General features: G+C 41.9%; 1 protein-coding gene across 15 annotated transcripts in view; it reads right to left on the reverse strand.

The window, feature by feature from the left end:
- The window catches only part of SOX6 (SRY-box transcription factor 6), a 777,007-nt gene that overhangs the window by 56,241 nt on the left and 701,381 nt on the right, over positions 1-19,385 (reverse strand). For all 15 annotated transcript variants that reach the window (XM_069223720.1, XM_069223708.1, XM_069223713.1 and 12 more), the window contains one exon: positions 9,305-9,413. In XM_069223720.1, the coding sequence (XP_069079821.1) occupies positions 9,305-9,413 (109 nt within the window). The remainder of the gene's footprint in view (positions 1-9,304; positions 9,414-19,385) is intronic.

Genomic DNA, 19,385 nt, shown 5'->3' on the forward strand with positions numbered 1-19,385 from the left:
TGGCCCTCAATTCCCATGTAGAGGCTGTTTCCGTAGTCTAGTTGACTGGTGACGAGGTCTTGGGTGATGGTGCGTTTTGTGTATTGGTGAAGTTACTTGAGAATGTTATGTCAAATGTGCAAATGAAGAAGCAGTAGGAAACACTGTGTTGACTTGTGACCTTATGGCAAGTTTGCAGTCCAGGATGATACCAAGATTCCTGGCGTACTCAGCTGGGGGTTGGAGTGGGCCCCAGTTCTGTCGGCCACCAGGAGGCATCCTAGGGATGGTCATCTCTGCCAAAGATCAACACTTCCGTCTTGTCTGTGTTGAACTTGAGGCAGTTATTCCTCCTCCAATTGGCGATGCTGGTCATGCATTGGTGAAAATTGGTTCTAGCGGCAGTGGAGTTTTTGGAGCTGGAGAGGATGAGTTGCGTGTTGTCAACGTAGGATATAATCATGAGTCTGTGGGATCTGACTAGGGGCCTGATTTAGAGTTTGGCGGACAGGGTTACTCTGTCACAAATGTCACAGATATCCCTTCTGCCGTATTACGATTCAATTGTTTCCTATGGAAATCATAATACAGTGGACGGGATATCTGTAACATTTGTGGGGGGACATGTAGATATTGAAGAAGATGGGGCTGAGAGATGAACCTTGAGGGACTCCACAGATGACTGGTTTGGGTTTGAAGGTGATGGGTGGAAGGTGTTCTGTCGGTGAGGAAGGAGGCGATCCGTCTCAGGGCGGCTCCCTGGATGCCTACGTCGTGAAGCCTGGCAATGAGCGTGTGGTGGGGATGGTGTCAAAAGCTGCTAAGAGATCTAGAGGGTAAAGGTGGCTGTGGCTGTCTCTCCTTTGTCAAGGAGGGCCTGGATGTCACCTGCGGCCACAACCAGTGCTATCTCAGTGTTGTGGTTGCTGTGGAATCCATATTGGAAGTTGTCCAGGAGGTAATTCTGTTCCAGGTAGATGGTGAGCTGTTGGCTGATGGCTTTTTCGATGACTGTGGCTGGGAGCAGAGAGGTGGGTCTGCAGTTGCTAAGTTTGTTGGGGTCTGCTGAAGATATCTACAGAGGGTTTGATTTCTGTGTGCTTCCAGTCTTCTGAGAAGGTGGCAGAATCCAGTGAAGTGTTGAGTAGGGTGTAAAGTTCAAGGAATATCCTCGATGCTTCTACATTGAAGATTTGGTGGGGGCATGTGTCCGATGGGGCCCCTGAGTGCATGTATTTCATGGTATTGAAGGTGTCTGGAATGGTGAGGTGGTGCCAGGTGGTCAACCTTGGGATGATCAAGTGTATGCAGGTATGCATGTTGTAAAAGTCTTGAGTTGGGGGGTGAAGTTTGTGTTGATTTTGATGATCCCGTTGTGGAAGAAATCTGCGAAGCTGTCGCATAGGTCCAGAGAGGGAAAGATGTTGCTTCTCGCCATTGCAGAGGTGGTAAATTCCTTGAACATGCAGAAGAGTTCCTTACTGTCATTGGGGCTAGCTTCCATATGCGATGCCAGGGCTCCTTTTACCTCACATAGTTGCTGATGGTATAGGTTGAGTGCAGATTTGTAGGTGGTTCTGTCAGCTGGGTCTTTGTTGGTGCACCACCATCTTTCGGGGTACTTGTCTTTGGTGTACCAGCTGGCTTACTTGATGGCTCTTCTGTGTTTCTTGTTCTTGACAGGGGTGACAATGTCAGCGTAGTCATGGACCTAGGTGTTGAAGCTTCTGGCATCCTGGTTCAAATTGATGTTTGGGCAGGTTGAGGGTGAAGGTGTTGGTCAATTTGGTTTCTGAGTTCTTGCTCCAGCTGCAGAGGGTGGCATTGAGTTGAATCAGGAGGGAGGGCATATGGGTTGTGATGATGATGTGGACGATTGAGTGGTTGGTCCATGTGAGTATGGTGTTGTGGCTGTATTTGTATTTAATACAGGTGCTGGAGGTGAAGATGGGGTCAATTATGTGTCCTGCAATGTGTGTGGGGTTGTCTACAAGTCGAGTGAGGCCAATGTTGTTCAGGCTTTAAAGAAGGATGGCAGAGTTAGGCCCGGTTATGTCATTGAGGTGGATGTTGAGGCCACTCAGGAAAATGTGGTCCCTCAAGACGATGGACAGGAGTACAATGAAATCCGTGATGAGGTTACAGAAGGTGGTTCGAGGTCCCTGTGGACAGTATGCAAGGGTTCCCCTAGTGGTGGCTTTCTCACTAGTTTGGAGAGTGAAATTGAGGTGTTGCAGTGCTAGGAACATGTAGTGCATTGCAGGGTTGTATTTGATGGAGTCTCTGTGGATGATGGCGATCTCAACACCTGGCTTGTTGATGCGGTCTCAGTTGGTATGGCGGTGACGATGTCGGGGGCTGACGTATGGTTGAGCAAGGTCAGATAAAAATCTTAGGGCCAGATGTAGGAAAGATTTTGCACGTTTGCGACATGCAAAACCAACATCGAGATGCCCACTTCCCATTTTGTGAGTCGGTAACCTGGTGTTCCCCTTCCTAATTGCGAGTCGCAGCACGATGCTACATTGCTTTGTGACCACGAACGTGGTCGCAAAGCAATCACAGTTACCACCAGTGTCACACTGGTGGTAACCCATTCGCAAAAGGGAAGGGGTCCCGAAGGGACTCCTTCCCCTTTGTGAATGGCATGGAAAACATTTTTTCAGAGCAGGCAGTGGTCCTATGGACCACTGCCTGCTCTGAAAAAATTAAACAAAAACGTTTCATTTTTTCATTTTGTAATGCATCTCGTTTTCCTTTAGGGAAATCGGCCTGCATTACAAAAAAAAAAATTGCTTTATTTAAAAGCAGTCACTGACATGGTGGTCTGCTGTCTCCAGCAGGCCACCATCCCTGTGAGTGCTGCGAGTCACAAGGGGGCCGCAAATTGCTACCCACCTCATTAATATTAATGAGGTGGGACTTTGCGACCCCTTTGCGATTCGCAGATGGTGTCAGGGACACCATCCTGCATCCTGAATTGTGACTCGCAAATTGCGAGTCTCTCTGACTCGCAATTCAGGAATTTCCTACATCTAGCCCTTAATTCCTTATTTCCACTTAGGAAAATGCTACAAAGAGACTTCAGCATTATTTCCTGATTAGGTTTTTAACATGATTCAATAGTGAAATCAAATCTTTAATACCTTAAGCAGAAAAGTAACTTTATAAAAATGCTGGGTGAGCCAGAACTGGCTTAAATTCAGTTCTACTAATCATAGAAGATCGAGGGCTGGAAAACACTTCCTTAACTAGGAGATTTAATTACACTGGTTTAGAGGACAATGTGCTGCCTCTCAGTCCAGGAAGGTACAATGGGTATTAGCTCCTACTACTTAGTAGAGATGAGGTGTCAGTTAGTGGACTTTAGCAGTTGACAAAACAAAAGCCATCTTTTGCACTACCTCTTTTGACTTGGAGAGGCCAATGAGGGGTTCTCCTACGCACTCACAAAACCCTTGCAGACAGCTTGGTTACTGTCACAGTAGAAGGAAAACAGATGTGAACCTGTCAGGTGGGAGGAGATATCTGTGTAAGGGAATAGCTAAGGAGTTGACTGACGGCATTTTGGTTTCACCATCTTGAAATGGGGGCTCCTGGGGAATCTTTCAGTAAGGCAAAGAGGAAGTGCTGCAAAAGGAGCTAGTACACAGAATAAATCTGGCATCTGGCATCTGCACCACCTTCTCCTTGGAACATTCCTGGACTCGAGAAGACTCCATTTGGAGAGGAAGGCCATGCTTGAAAAATATACTTGACTTGTGCGTAAAGAGGACTCACACACAAACACCTAAATACTGATGACGTCCAGGGACTGGAACTGGATAATCAAGGGTTAAGTAGTTGACCTCCAATTTTCCTCCTGCTTCAGGGACAGAGGGACTCCTGATTCCAAGAAGGCCCAGCTAATCACAGAGAACTGGACCCTGCTGGGGTCAGGACTGGAGAGAGATGTGGTATCTAGAAGCCTGACTTTAGAATCTGGGAGCTGGAGGACTGACCAGGAGAAACTTTCCTAGAACTTTGAAAAAGTTAGGAGTTTATCCACCTCTTAAGGGCAGGGTCAAGTTGCGGACATTTGTCCAGGAAGGTTGCACCTAAGACAGGGAAGGAAATCAGGTTTGTTCTATCCTAAACTTTTTGTCATGCTGAAAAGTGGCTCTGCAGGATCTCACTGTGAAGGTATATCACTTAGCAGAGCACTTCCTGAGTATGGCTTCTACCTTGCCCCACTAGACATTTCTGACTTCCAAAAAAAGTTACTAAGCCCAAAGGTAAAACTTTGGTCTGTGGCAAGAGGACTAATCTATTCAACCTGTGAAGCAACCTCGCTAGCTACAAAATCCAGGTTTGTCCTGTTCTGAGCCTTTTGCACCAAAACCAGCAGCTTCAGCAGGAGCTTGATGACAAAGTATCCAATTTTGAGGGACTCTCACTAACCACAATCTTGGATCTTGCCCCACAGGAAGAGTTTGATGTCAATACAAAAAGGCAAATTCTGACAATAAACACTATGACTGGATTTCCTGCTTGGTGTATTAGACCTCCGCTCCATCAGGGTTGGTCTGAAATTGTACCTACGTCCTTGTCAACCATGAATAGTGCTGTTTGTTTGGTGCTTTATTTTTTTTGTACATTTTGCCCTACAAATAGTAATGTCTCGGGTTCCCCTAAACCTACATTGATTATTTTAGTGTCTTCCTCAGTAGCTTTTCCCTGTTTCTACATTGGTTTGGGAATTGTATTGACTTGTGTTCTTTAGTTTAAAATTATAGGTCCTGCACACATTTCTCCAGAGATTGCCTGTTTCTTATGCTTTAGCTATTATGGGCTGAGCAGAGATTCTCTTGAAACTGTATTTTGACTTGATTAGTGGGATTATTGAATTGGTAGGAGCGCCCTCCTCCCAAGCTAATAACTGTTTTTTGACAAACAGTCTAAAAGTTCAACATTAAGCCTTCCACAAAGAAAATATGTATATTACAGGTGGTGAATGATATTTTATTTTGATATAGTAGCAATTACTATATTACTTGGGGTTGAAGTACATGTTTGCAGATGGCTAAGCGAGGGTGCAAATCGTGCACATACTTTCTGCGACCTTCTGTCTTTTTATGAACAGCTTATATACCTTTTCATATTAATGTCCATGCAGAAAGGGTTGCAAAGTAATGTGCCTAACGGATATTAAATAGGCAGGTCTTAATTTACCCCACCCCCCCATGATAGGCTGTAAATGCATGAATGGTGACCTGCAAGGAATATCAGCATATCAACCTAGCAATTGGCTTCCCAAATGGGAACCCATTTTGTTTAACAACCTATGTCCATTAAGGGGACAGTTACTACTGTTTAAACAATGTTTGTTTCTTGTTTGGGAACACACTGGGGGGCATGAAGTGTTTCCCTGGACATGTAGAGGTGGTAAATATGTTTTCCATTGAAGAACCTGCCCACAGTGTGAGCTTACCTTTTGTGAATCAGATACCACGCCATGCCAAGTGTAGTAGTTGGTCAGTTGTTTGATACTCCAATTGTAAATGCTAAGCACTGATAAATTATTTTGTGACTCCACAATAAGAAGGAACTTTCCTTTAATGCCTCTTCCTATTTGTTTTGGATATGGGTCACAAAACACCTTTTATGATAAAGAACAACACATCTCTGACTCTTAAAAGGGATTTGATGCATTGCGAAAGCTGTTTGAAGTCTCAAACGTTGTGGTGTTATACATTTTGGCCTTTAACTGCAAAACACTTTTCTGTAACTCTGGGCAATAGCTTGCTTAATCTCCACAACGGCCCCAACAGCGCTGGGATGCCTGGCTTCACCTTGGAGGTTGCCCAGGACTGGGCACCTCACAGGGAAAAGCCAGGAGGGGTTCCACAGCGGTATGCGTACAGCGCCTTGAGACCCTAACGGGTGAGTAGTGCGCTATACAAGTACGAAGTTTACAGTTTTACATGAGGCTCATACCTTCTTAGTTTTTCAGACTGCCACTGGTGCACATATGAGATGATGAGCAGCATTTTAGAATCATTCCTGATTAACAGAGATAAAGTACTTGGATGATCAAACTATATTTTAAAGTGGAGGTAACTATAAGCATAAAAATAAACATTGCTTGATCTTACTGTCATAGTATTTAAGTGTCCATCTTTTTATGTGACATGTATGTTTTGCTTTTAATTCTGATCAGGAAGCTCCTTCTTTTCCTTGAAAAGACTTATTCCTTTTTGTTTTCTAAATGAAGCAGGAAAATGTTCTAATTTATTTATTAGTATGGTTTTATAGAACACAAACCCTCCTCAATGGGCTTCAGAATACTGTATAATGAATAATGAATGGAAATGAGTGGACTCAGTAAGCAGTGAGATGCAGTAAACAACATAACTAAAAGGGATAGAGAAAAAAGAGTTGTCAACAAATGACATTAATCCGTCTGGGAGAGTTAATGCAAGTACAACCTATTATTCATGTTGTGAATTAAATTAACAATAAACTGTCTGTTTAAGCAGCTGTGAGGCTACACCATTGCATAATCTTCCAGAAAAAGCTATTCGGAACGCAGAAAAGGGAGAAAATGGGATCTCAGTGGGAAACAAGGGAATAACGAAACAACAACACATTTACAAGAATGGAAATGGTGGGTTAAGGATAGACTGATGATGAGAGGTAGAGCCAGAACCATCAATATAGTGGAATGTAGAATGTTTAAGAGAGGGTAAGAATACCATGAAAGAATTTCCATTCCAAATGTGTGCAGTAGAAACATATCCCTCAATATAATGAAAGGTAGAATGTTCAAGAGAAGGTAAACAAAAATAACTTGGCTGGTAAGGCGAGGGAGATGCCAGAAAATTATGGAAGGGTGTTCAGATTACCAACACAAATGAGTTTAGGAGGGATGCACTTGCATCGGAAGGTAGAGGCAACCGTAAGCTAGTGAACTTTGCCCTAAAAGTCACAAGTCAAGCAAACTCTCTGGTGAAAGGAATTAATAACTTTACTGAATTTACCTAATGAATCTATAAGGAAGTTTAATTATTTAAAAAGAGAGTATTATGTGGTGATTAAAAGAAAATGTTATACTAATGGCAATCAAAATCACAACAAAAATAAGGTAACAATTTGTTAGCAGTGGCAAAGGAAGCATCATTAGTATTTTTTTTAATGAATCTTTCTGTTACTGACTAAATAAGTAGTGAGCATAGACGTCATGATAGCCTGATATACTAAGCCCTTCTGTGGTCACAAAGTCTACGATTCACAAATGCACAGGCTTTCCGACTGCAAAAAGGCTTTAGCCATTGATTGTGAATTGGAAGGAGGAAGAGTTTAAAAGGGTAATGGTAAGGTAAGTTACAGTGGTATCTATCACTAGTTTGTGAATTCAATTATAGTAGCAAACTGTTGGTTAAATACCGAATTGCCAAAGCAGGTGGTGGCCATTTGCAAAGTTGAATCTGTCCATGGTGTAACCCTTCCACTTTTTGAATGCTAGTTACGGGCATCAGGTGAAGCATACTAAAAAAAAGTCCACATTCACTGACTATTAATGTTTGAGATGGAGACATGCATGGGACGTCAGACAGTGCTGCTTTAAAAATGTTTAATGATTATGAATGCTGGACTGGAGGTCTGCTGTCCCTTGCATGACTCCATCCACGAATTGGCAGTCATTCACAGAGAGTTGAAAATGTCTCCTGCCTCATAAACAATAATAAAGCACGAGTGTTTGTGATTAGACCAATGAAAATAGAATGCAACAAATGATACATACATATATGTATATAGTGAACCTGGTTATTTAAATAGTGTATATATCAAAATGATTCAACATTCTTCATCAAAATATACATATACCACTCACTATGAAACCATTAATACATTTCTTTAGGGTTATCTGTTGCAGTAATCCGGTCAGGCAGAGTAAGCAAAAGGGTATTCTTTTTATTCTTTTGTTACCTTGGCCATTTGGCCTGTGATATTCTCTCCAAACAATCCTTGTAAAGTCTAGAAGAGCAAGAGTACTTAGGCACACAGTACATTGACTGGGTCATTTCAAATTACCATTAGAGTCTCCAGCATTCCAAGTCATGTTAGTCTGGTTAGTTTACGAAAGCTCATCAACTATAAGAGGTGGAGGCCATTGGAATAGAGATCAAGGTCTTCTAAGATCTGAGGGAAGGAACGCTGGGCCATCCTAAGTCACTTATCATTGAGAGGAAACATTCACTGGCTCTCTTCACAAGACTGATGTCAGCAACTTGCAGCATTGGATCGAAAGGGTAGGATGCACAATCTGGTGAAACTCACCGTATGTGAAAGGCTAATTCTCACAGGTCATTGTGAATCTAGGAGTCAAAATCCATCTTACATGCAAAAGGTGACTGCTGGACCAAAACCCCAGCATTAAGAGTCATAAGATCAATAGCGGCAATGATATAGCCTGAGTGACTTATTAACATTGTGCATAAGACTCTTACAAGAAAGCAACTGTGTATACTGCTCCAATCAACGTGTTCATATGTAAGAGAAATCTGAATACTCTAGGTATGTGAATAAAAACCATAATTTTAGAGTTGGGGCTTACACCAGAGAAACCTAGATGCATTATTTAGGTTACGTCTGTAGGTGGATGTACTCTGAAACCAAAACAGAACCAAGCTGTGCAAACTGCATCTTCATTAAGCATCTCCCATGTCACCTCATGTCCACATAAGACTCTACACCTCGTCCTTCATCAATGCTCAGCTTTGGTTCACTCTTTGCATTGCCACAGAAAAATTGATGCACGTCTACTAAGCAAGTATTATTAAATACACTTATTTCAACAGTCACTTGTAACTGTCCTCTTAGACTTCAACCTGGTGTAATTCAGGGTGACATGTTTGACCTTCAGTTTTGTAATTAACTTAAATGAAGCAATCATGTTGGCAATAATAATCCCATCAAATTTTCCGAAGAGTATTTGACCCTGAGTGACATGACAAGTCACATTTTGTCGGGACACAGTAACATTGAGGACATTCTGTAAAATACGCTCAAGCAAATGTAGGTTTTATTTCAAACCCACAAATAAGTAACATAATATCTCAAGTAATCCACAAAATACTGGCTGGCGAGCATGAAGTTTTGGACAAACTGGTTAAGCTGTTTCTTATTTATGGTCCGAAGTTCTTGATTTTGCCCGAAATAAACCACAAAAATGTCAAATGAATCAAGCTTAATTGAGTAAGTCCACATTGCAACTCAGCATCTTTAAACAGAAAAGTGTAGCATACATCTAATTGAACCTTGATTACATAATCTGTCCATTTACCGTCTATGTCTTCTGGCCTAGTAAGGTCAATCACCCCTGGACCGAGTTTTCGCTCTTCTCCAGATTTGCTTGTCAAGTGTGGGCCCAGGTTTTCAAAGTGTGTCCTTTCCTAAAAAAAAAAAAGAAATAGGGCAATTGTTTAACAAAATTCTCTATTAGGCAAATCTCACTGATACAGGGATAAAATGAGATTACCATCTTTTGTAGCACTTCTCAGACATAAAACATGTATTGCCTAATTGCCTAATCAGGACTTCACTGTTCTTAGCCATGTGAATCAAGGTTTTTGGTTATTCTTCTTTGATATATTTTCAAGTGTTTTTAACTTTATATCTGTTTTCAGTTAATGCAGTTTTATGTTATGTCTGATTGACAACAAGGGCTCACTGCCCACCTGTACCTCTTTATCCTTTATCTTATCATCATCTGATGTGGAGTATGAAATTACCCCAACCAAAGAAATGTGGGCTAGATAATCTTGCTCTCGCCTTTGATTAGTAATGGTTGTACCTTTGCCCTAACATGTTATTGTCAAGATTTTAATGTTTCCCCTCTTAGGTTTGGCAACTATGTCATAGAAAACACTATCACTATCCCTACACAACCAAACACCATGGAACAACTATAAACAAAAGATCAATTAGGGTCCCAGAAATGTGCAAACAAGAGTGCTCAGATTTAAAAAAAAAATGTTTGTTACCATACTTATGGTAGGAGATGCTACACAAATGACAACATTAGGATCCATGCTTTAATTTGCATTTGCAGATACTTTACATCGGATTTATACATTATAGGACTCCTCCTCCTAGAGAACATGTGCTTGTGTACACTGATGGGAAATGTTTTATTTCTATACTGCAGTGCTGTATATGCTTGTGTTTTTGCCTGGTTTGTCCTTATTGTCAAATCTGAAATTAGACTTTGCTTCATGTCCATGTCTCATGATGAGAACGTTTTTGCTCTCTTTTATTCTCTCCCTACGATGTACAGATGTGGGTGTTAAGACTTGTTCTTCTGTTCCTAAGCTGCAGGCATGTGCACTCTGTGTTCAGTGTATGTAATCTGTGTCTTTGGGCTAGTGCACAGATATAAAACTATCTAGTCTAAAAGTATTATTACTGTTTCACTCTTTATACTAAGTTTGTGTCATAACCGTATCTGAGGGATGCAGTGCTGCTGACGCAAAGTACACTAATATTTCTTTGCCATAGGTCTTTATGCATGCTAAGGTTAGTGCCAGTAGGTGTGTCTGAAGATTTTTGGTCCAGGTGCAAACCTTCTCCTGTATATAATCCCTAGACTGCTTTTAATGATGCAATTTTCTTTTAGGACTAACAACTATGTGTTATGATCAGGGGTGGGCAGAACTCACAGAGTTTTACTCCGCAGAATTCTGCTGTCACATAAAAACTGTGAGATTCTGCAGAGCTCTGCCCACCCCTAATTACTGGTTTTACTGCATCAGAAGTTGAAATGCAAAGCACAGCTTAATGAAGAGCTCCTCACTGAACTTGTTTCCCTTCTATTTATAAAGTACAGTGAGCTTCAAAGCATAGAGCATGCGATGCTCCCTTGACTGAGCATGTGATTGAAGGCTACCTCTTTCAAAGTCAGCATTATGGAACAATAAGTGCCACATTTGTAGAGCACTCAGTCAGCTATCCTCTTAATGGCTGTTAATTTTTACCAACCGCAATAGTTTCCACTTTTTCAGACACAGAAGGGTAAAAGAGACCCATAGAATTTGAACCTGTGTGAACATCTGAAGTGTAAAAAGTAACTTTTCAACACAGTTTAATACAAAGGGTTAATTATCGCAAGCAAAGTGACATAAATAAACACACTCTTAAACACTTATTCTGAGGCAGGTGTGTCCAAACTGTAAATGCACAAACAAAGCACAAACAATAAGGGGTTACCACCAAATACTCACACGCTACTCACACGCACCAGAGTATAGTCTGGCCTTGCTTCGAGTGGACCAGCTTGGTAGCCGCAAGTCAAATACACCTCACAATGTTAACAACCCAGCAGTGCAGGAGAGAAGGTCCATAAAGAATGTGGCGTGCATCATGAAAGAGGTTCAACTCTGCTTCACATCAAGACTTCTGTGTTTGAGTGGACAAACTGTTCATCTACTCTGAGACTGCATATGTGATTCATGTAAAATAGCTACCATGTAGAAGGCATAAGAAGAAATACTATAGGTGTGCTCACAATTATGCCGAAATCTCATGTGGACTATTCAGTACAAAGGTATCTAAAGAGCAAAACAAAGAACCCTAAGAGAACGAAACTGTTAACCTATATGTATATTTGTAATATGTTATGTGTCTTCTGAATTATGAACTAGCCATAGAGCATTTTAAAAATTTTATCCACTAGGCACAGCACTACAAAACAATCAAAGCTCAAACCTGGGACCCCCTATCCCCATCGTATACTACTTGGCAGTAGCCCCTAGGCTTTCATCGTCCTTTAACCTCAGCAAGCACAACCGTACAAATGGAGATGACGACATTATCAGCTAGGTATCTGCGAACATCATACTAAAAAATGCCTCCGTTGTAAGACAGTTGCTGTTGATGGCACACTGCACTGCAGAGAGAGGCTCTAAGCGAGAGAGCGAGTAAGTGAGCATTGGAGAGAATAAGTATGGGTTAGATGAGCGAGTGAGTATTGGTGATTAAGTACTGGTGAGTACATCAATGAGTAAGCAAGGGAGTGATTATGTGAGTATGGGTGACTAAGTGAATGAGTGAGTGAGTATGTGGGAGTGAAAGAGAGAGGCTACCAGCCAGTAAGTGGATGAGTGAGAATGGTTGTGTTAGTGCACATGAATGAGTGGGTGAATGTTTGCATGGTACAATACTGTACCATATATGCTTCCAGGGAATTCACCGGAGGTAGACAAATAGTTATGGTGTACATACTCTGCACGTCTGATAGAAACACAAAAGGCAAGAGCATCTAACAGAGGAAGAACACTTCTGCAAGGTTAGGTTCCTGTAAAATGTGTACCGTAAGCAGGGAGCAGTTCTGAAATAGTAACAGAAACATTGCAGAGTAGAGAGTATATTTACTTTTAAAGGTACCAGAAACAATTGTGGGTGCAACAAAGAAACGGGCACGCTCTCTACCAAAGTTCATCTGAGTGCAAGTCGTGATGCCGGCCGGTGAACCATTGCCACAGCCCACTGCCCCGGAAGTACATCATCACCGGACCAGACACTTGTACAGGGGCTTTAGAAAGTAAAAATGGACACATTATATATTCAGCACAGCGCCGCCGTCTTAATTGTATAGACTCCCTAATATTAGCGGGAATTAATTCTGCCGGCAGAACCAAGTAGTGGAATTTATTAATAATTCCGCATTACTAAATTCCTCCAATTCCGCTGGTGGAATTAAAAATTCCACCACCCCCTAGTGGGAGCTAGGTATACTCATGTTTCTTTAAATATTGAAATTATTGTTCTTGGCATTGTGATTGCAGCACAATGAACGAGCTACTAATCCTGCTCTAATCACTGAGCAACACGGAACTCGCATAAATGTTTGTTTTCCTACTGAAAGGTTGACCACTTTTCATTAGGTGTTCTCCTGCTTATCTGTCTCACAGATGCTTCTGTTGGTAAACATTTTTATTTTTGATACTGGGATTCGTGGTACTAGACTTAGGAAATGATGTAGATACAAACTGACGGTCTGAGGATGTACTAAAGTGGAGTATTAGGGACATGTTTTCACACAAGATATTGTAGTATATGGTCTGACAATAATCAATTTTCTCCTTGGAACCAAAGGGAAAAAAGAGGGTGGTGCTGATGTCACATTAGATAGTTTCCGGGATTAGCGATCAGCCCTGGAAGATGTTGCTGGTGGAAAGTCATCAAGGAAAAATGGATGCTAGTCACACAAAAGGTAAGGTGTTGGTAAGATGTGTCTCCATTTGTTTAGTTTCAGATAGCGCAAACTCAAGCCAAAGTCACGTTATCACACAAATAAACAAACTCAACTTTCATTCCAGGTAATTCACATGGCATTTCAGGTATCCTTGTGATTTTGCAGCAATTACACCGCCAAAATTATATGGCATTGTATTTCCTCTCCACTGTGTTGCTTAAAAAAATATATAACACAGGGCAGGGGTTAGAAACTTATTCGAAGGTCTTTTACAAAGTGTTATTTTATCAAAATGTTTATTATAAAGGTTTTTGATGTTTAAGGTAAAAACTATGGAAGTCATGCAATCGCACTGCAAACAACGTTCTTGCCGTAGACAAGTCAGGACAATTTCTTAGGTTAGCAATCTAAAAATTGAAGGTTTGAAAGCTGTATGTATCTAATTATTATTCAGGTGCAACAACAAAAAAAGGCATAACGTTGATGCCTCCAACAGACTGCACAACCAGCCAGTGTAAATGTGGAACTCTGCACTTCTAAATATGCCAAAAGAAGACATCCATTCAGCCATGTTGGCTAGGGGAGGAAGGGTCTCTCTCCAACTTAGGAGACTTCACCCTTGATAGGACGTACTCTCCTACCCCTCACTCTTCCTGCTATATGTTATCTAGGAACTTCTTTATACTGGCTGGGTGACCATTTTTGCTGAATGGAGGCTTAGTCAAAAGACTGAAGCAAAATTGACCAGTCAACTAAAAGAAACAGTACAAACCTAGCTCAATGACATGGCGCATGACGGTTTCAAACCCCACTTTTTCCTGAATGCCAAGTCATTTGTTTTCACCCTTTAGACTAAGCTCACCCTTAAGGAATACACAGCCAAAAGCAAGAATGGCCTAGTAACAGCTATCTCTTCTGAAGAAAGTTATGCAACTTTTCACCATCCCTGTTTGTTCTCAACACGTCCACGGCCTGAACACTGTCAGACTACAGCAAGTGTAACAAAAAAAAAAAGAACAAGGCAGCAGGCCTTTTCCATTTAAGCACCCAAGACCAGAAACAATATTTCTGTGTCCATCTGGACTGCCCTAATGCTGATCTGACATAGGAAAGAGTTGAAGACATGCCTATATATAGAACACTACATCACTGTGCATTAAGCGTCCAGAACCCAGCTTCCTCTCACCACTCATTGTCTTTATGCTTGTCAATGACCCTATGCATTACCCTGCTGATATTTGTCTAGTTGGAAGCTATAAAATAACATATATATGTATATATATATTTATATATATATATGTTCACTAGAAAAAAAAACAAAGGCTACAGGGAAGTTATAGTTAGGAATTAGAATTAAAAACAAACTATAGAAATTCACTGTCACTGAGAAAAAGGTTACAGGGACGTTATAGTTAGGCTCACGTTTTCAACATACAAAACCTTATAAAATTGCCAAAGTCTATGTGGCCGCTTAATGCCTGTGTGAGAGCTGAAATTAACATTAATAATTTTTAAATATATTCCTGTGTGTGAGTTAAATATATAAGAAGTATTACCATTTAAATTAACATGTGACACATAATGTGCCTTCTTTATTGGCCACCATTATTTACTAACATTGCATTGAGAATCATGTTTCTTTAAAAGCATTTCTCTGTCAAATTAATAGCTGAAATAATATGAATATTTCTTGTTTTCTGCTGGGCCTCAATCAGACAAGGCCACAGCAAGAAGTTATCTAACTGCCAATGTTCTAGTTGATGAAACATTTGTGTGATCTCACCTCCGCTGTATAACAGGTTCCATTGATTGAATTGCATATTTGTCTGAAGTTATGTTTCTAACTCATGTTTGCTTCTGAGGATGTGATGTAAATCCTGTACTCTCTGTAACCACTGTCTAGCAGCGTATTTGGAATGTGCCGAACAAAAGAGTCTACTGATTGCAGACGGAAGGAAGAGCGGGATGATACATTTAGTATAGTTTGGATTTACACAAATGGAGAAGACCCAATCATCACATTGCCAATATTTAGTTGTATCTGTCTTAGTACATTGGCGATATCTAATGTTCTTATGATTGGATGTTTTTTCTTCGCCTGATGCTTCTGACCAATAGCAAACGTGAGATAGTTTTATCATAACCATTCTACACTTGGAGTGCGGGGTTCATTCTAGCTTTGCCAATTTACGGACTTTACTTCCAATTCTCATGGTGACCTGTCATTTTGACACTTTGTGCTGTGCCAGACAGTTTACTGATGTTCTGGTAGTTTATTATTTTCTGAGTTTACTTTGCCTGTTCAATGCTGAACTAATGTTCTGATGGTTTAGTGATCTTATAATCCAAATTCTAAACTGTCCCCCTTTCCCTGCTCCTGTACTGATGCTGATGCTGCTGACTCCCTGATGAAACTGAAGCTGTTTTAATGATTCCTTAGGGATAGGTAATATGGATGTTCTGTGCATTGTTGTTTGTCTTTTGTTTTTCAGGTACCAACTGCTACTGTTTTGATAGCGCCATAGCTAGATGCTTTCTAAATTAGTGTTACTAAATCTTTTGCATGAAGCCCAACATGCTAATGCTAATCTGAAGTTAGTGAGGTGTTTTCCTCTATGCCTATGAATTGACATCCTTCTAGTGTCGAACAAATGTATGTTATTTCTCTTTCTCAAATATTGTTGCTAATGATTATTGTTCTTATTGGTTTGTTTAAATTGAGATTCTTTTGAAGATTTGGTCAACCTGTAATGTTTCTTTACTTGTATCATTTGGTGTTAAGACTAATTTTCGTGACCTTACCATTGTTAGTATGGGGAAATAAACATTTTAATTGAAACTAAAAGGTGTGGTTATTAGTGACCAAATGGGTCATGGTGCGTTCTTTACTGACTCTCTAATGATTGATATGTTTGATATTGTTGTGCCCCATAACTAGCCCCTATATAAATTTAAATGACTCAAAAGGCCCATTGACCTTAGGGATGCGCCCACATACTATTATTATAACAAAAGAGATAGGCCAAGGGCATGCTCACACCTGATATTTCCAGGACAAGGCATTTGTCCAAACACTGAATAAGGAAATTCAGGACTAAATCCGGCACAAAGAGGGGTCAGTAACAGCATTTGGCACCATGTGGGCTGCTAGCAAGAGAACGCTGCGAGGCTATGCCAAGGGCTATATCCGACCCCAAGAACGTGATCAGGCCAAGCATATCACTCAATAAGAAGCACGTGATCTCACCCTCTGAATTACCTCTCTCACCAATTAGTTGTGATCCGTAAGAAAATTTGTCAACACTCCCTTGAGGCCACCAACCATCTTTGGAGGGCCACGATGGCAAGAGTGTTTGGCTGGGGGGACAAAAGTGGGAAATTGTTGTATTGGTTAACCACACACTACGAAGCAAACAAGATCATACCTGAAATACCGGATGACACTGGTGTTCACCGACATATTCTCCGCGAGATTGCTCAGATGTTTGCCTGATACTATCAAAAGCTTTACTTGGCCTCAAAGAGGGAGAGTATGACCCCCTCAGGGCAGTTTTTAGACGCCTTTCCCCTCCCCCATCTCACCTCAATTGAAACCCAGAACCTCAGCGAACAAACCCATTGCAGCCGCAGAGGTGGGTGACATGCTGGCTGGATTGGCGGCTGGGAAAACCCCAGGTCCGGGTGGCTTATCCACCAAATACTACATTCAGTTCTGAGATATCCTCGTGCCTCATCTACTAGCTTTATATAGAGAGGTATGCCAAGCGGAGACCTTCCCTTCAGACCTGGGCATGGTAACGGAGGTGGTGATTTCAAAGACACAACCGCCCTCAAACTTGTGTAAGGAGTACCGTCCAATATTGCTCCTTAACAGAGAGGTAAAACCTTTTGTGACTATTCTAGCTAACCGACTATGGGCCCATAGCCACTGATTGCATGGTGACTTACCACTCCTTTTCATGAATTTAGCCTTCGATATGGTGGATTGGCAGTACCTACAATTAGTGCTAACCCGAGGGTGCTTTGGCCCTAAATTTTGCAGTATGGTGAATGCTCTCTATTCTAATCTGATAGCCCGTGTCCAGATCAACAGAGTTCTTTCTACAGACTTTCCTTTCGAGCGAAGGAACAGAGAGGGATGCCCTCTATCCCCACTCCTGTTTGCATTGGCAACAGGGCCCTTGGCCCGGCTTATCCATACAGAGGCTCAATTTCAGGGCTGGAATTGGTGCAACGGCCAGAAAGACCGTATAGCTTTATACGCTGAGGAAGTACTCTTGTACCTCACCCACACCTCCCAGAGTGGCCTGTGGAGCCTTCACCTACTGCGTGACTTTGTAAGAGCATCAGGTCTTCTGATCAACCCTGCTAAATCCATTCTGGTCCCCTTGGCCCCGTCAAGAGATCGCTTCCACTGCAGACTCAGTTTCAAGTATCTGGGTATTTTGGTTACACTACACCAAGAGCTTGCATGGTCCCTTAACCTTCAATCTGTAGTCCAGAAAACCAAGAAAGATTTCACTAGATAGCAGTCTCTCCCCCTGAATATGCTGGGATGCACTGCCCTATATAAAATGATGATACTCCCAAGGTTTTTATACATTTTCCAAAACCTTCCACTCCATTTGCCCCAAGCGTGGTTCTGCACCTTAGAAAGTACAGAGCAGACATTCTTATGGCACATATCTCGTCCTTGCCTTGCACTCACATACTGCCAATGGGGACCATATGACAGAGGACTGGGAATGGCCAATCTGTATTTGTATTACTTGGCCTCCCACCTTCTCGTTCTCAATGCGTGGTACACAGGAGGATGGTCAGACTCTGCTTACCAACTAGAATTGCCATGATGGGCTTTCCCTGTATACAGGCCATACCATATGGGTCGCCCATCCCCGAATCTATGCGCCTAGTTACCTGGGTGATATTCTTGGCATGGAGAGCTGTGCTTTGACACGTAAGATGGGAGACCAGTCTCACACAACAGACCCCTCTCTCACAGCACCTGGCTAAGAGAGGTCACAACACTCCAGGGGTTCAGGGCCTGGGACTTAATCAGGATTTCACAGCTGGGAGATGTTTGGTCTAGATCACACATCCACTCCTTCCAAGATCTTCAGAACACTTATGCTCTCACACATAGTCAGTTCTACAAGTATCTTCAACTAAGGCATGCTCTACAGGTTCATGTCCTGACAGCAGAAACACTGCCAGAATATAGTCCACTGGAAGCTAAATTACTCATGGGAGACCTCGGGTGGGGCGGGACCTCTCATATCGATTATTTGTTAATCCACTCACTGGGCACACTGGAACACATTAAACTCTGCTGGGAGGGCTGGCTGGGCCCAATAGAATGGGAAGGTTGGCGAGATGCTTTAATGGCCCCCTGGGAATTTGCTATCTCATCGCCCTTACTGATGGTACAGACACACTACCTGTGCACCTCATACCTCACACCGACCCGAATGCAAAAGGCGGGCATCTGCACTGATCCCTTCTGCCCTCGCTGCCGGTATGTTTCAGCTGTCTTTTATCATACGGCTTGGACTTGCTCTGTGATAGAAACCTACTGGAAGCGTTCTGGGGTTGGAGGTGAGCCTCTCCCCTTTAATGATGCTACTTGGAGTGATGGAGGGCTCCGGAGGCACACGAGCCGAAAGAACGTTCCTGGGCACAGCGTTGTTAGTTGCAAAACAAGACATTGTGAAGAAGTGGATGCCCGCGGTCTCCCCTATCTGGTGGAGTGGAGGCGAGGGCTGGACTGGTGTGCATGGCAAGAATGAGTGATTTATGAGGCCAGAGGATGCCTGCACAAACACAGGTGACTGTGGGGTGAATGACTGAATCACAGAGAATAACGGAAATACTGTGCTGGCAATGAAGGTCATTAAGTACTATGAGAGTAAGTGGTGTGTGGTTTTTAGCGGTAGATATAATTGTTATCCCCTTAATTGTAACAGATTGCTAATGTGTCTATTGTTCATTATTGCCATTTGTCATGGCTTTCAAATCAATAAAATGTGTATCAAAAAGATATATATATATATATATAATGAATAACACCCTCATCCAAGTTAAATATTAGAAGTGCTAGAGAGAGTGCACAAGTACAGAACAGGCTTTTCCTTCTTATTGTAAGCTCAGTTAATACCATGACTAAAGCCATAAT

The sequence above is a fragment of the Pleurodeles waltl genome, chromosome 3_1 (genome assembly GCF_031143425.1).
Source record: "Pleurodeles waltl isolate 20211129_DDA chromosome 3_1, aPleWal1.hap1.20221129, whole genome shotgun sequence".
Classification (NCBI taxonomy): Eukaryota; Metazoa; Chordata; class Amphibia; order Caudata; family Salamandridae; genus Pleurodeles; species Pleurodeles waltl.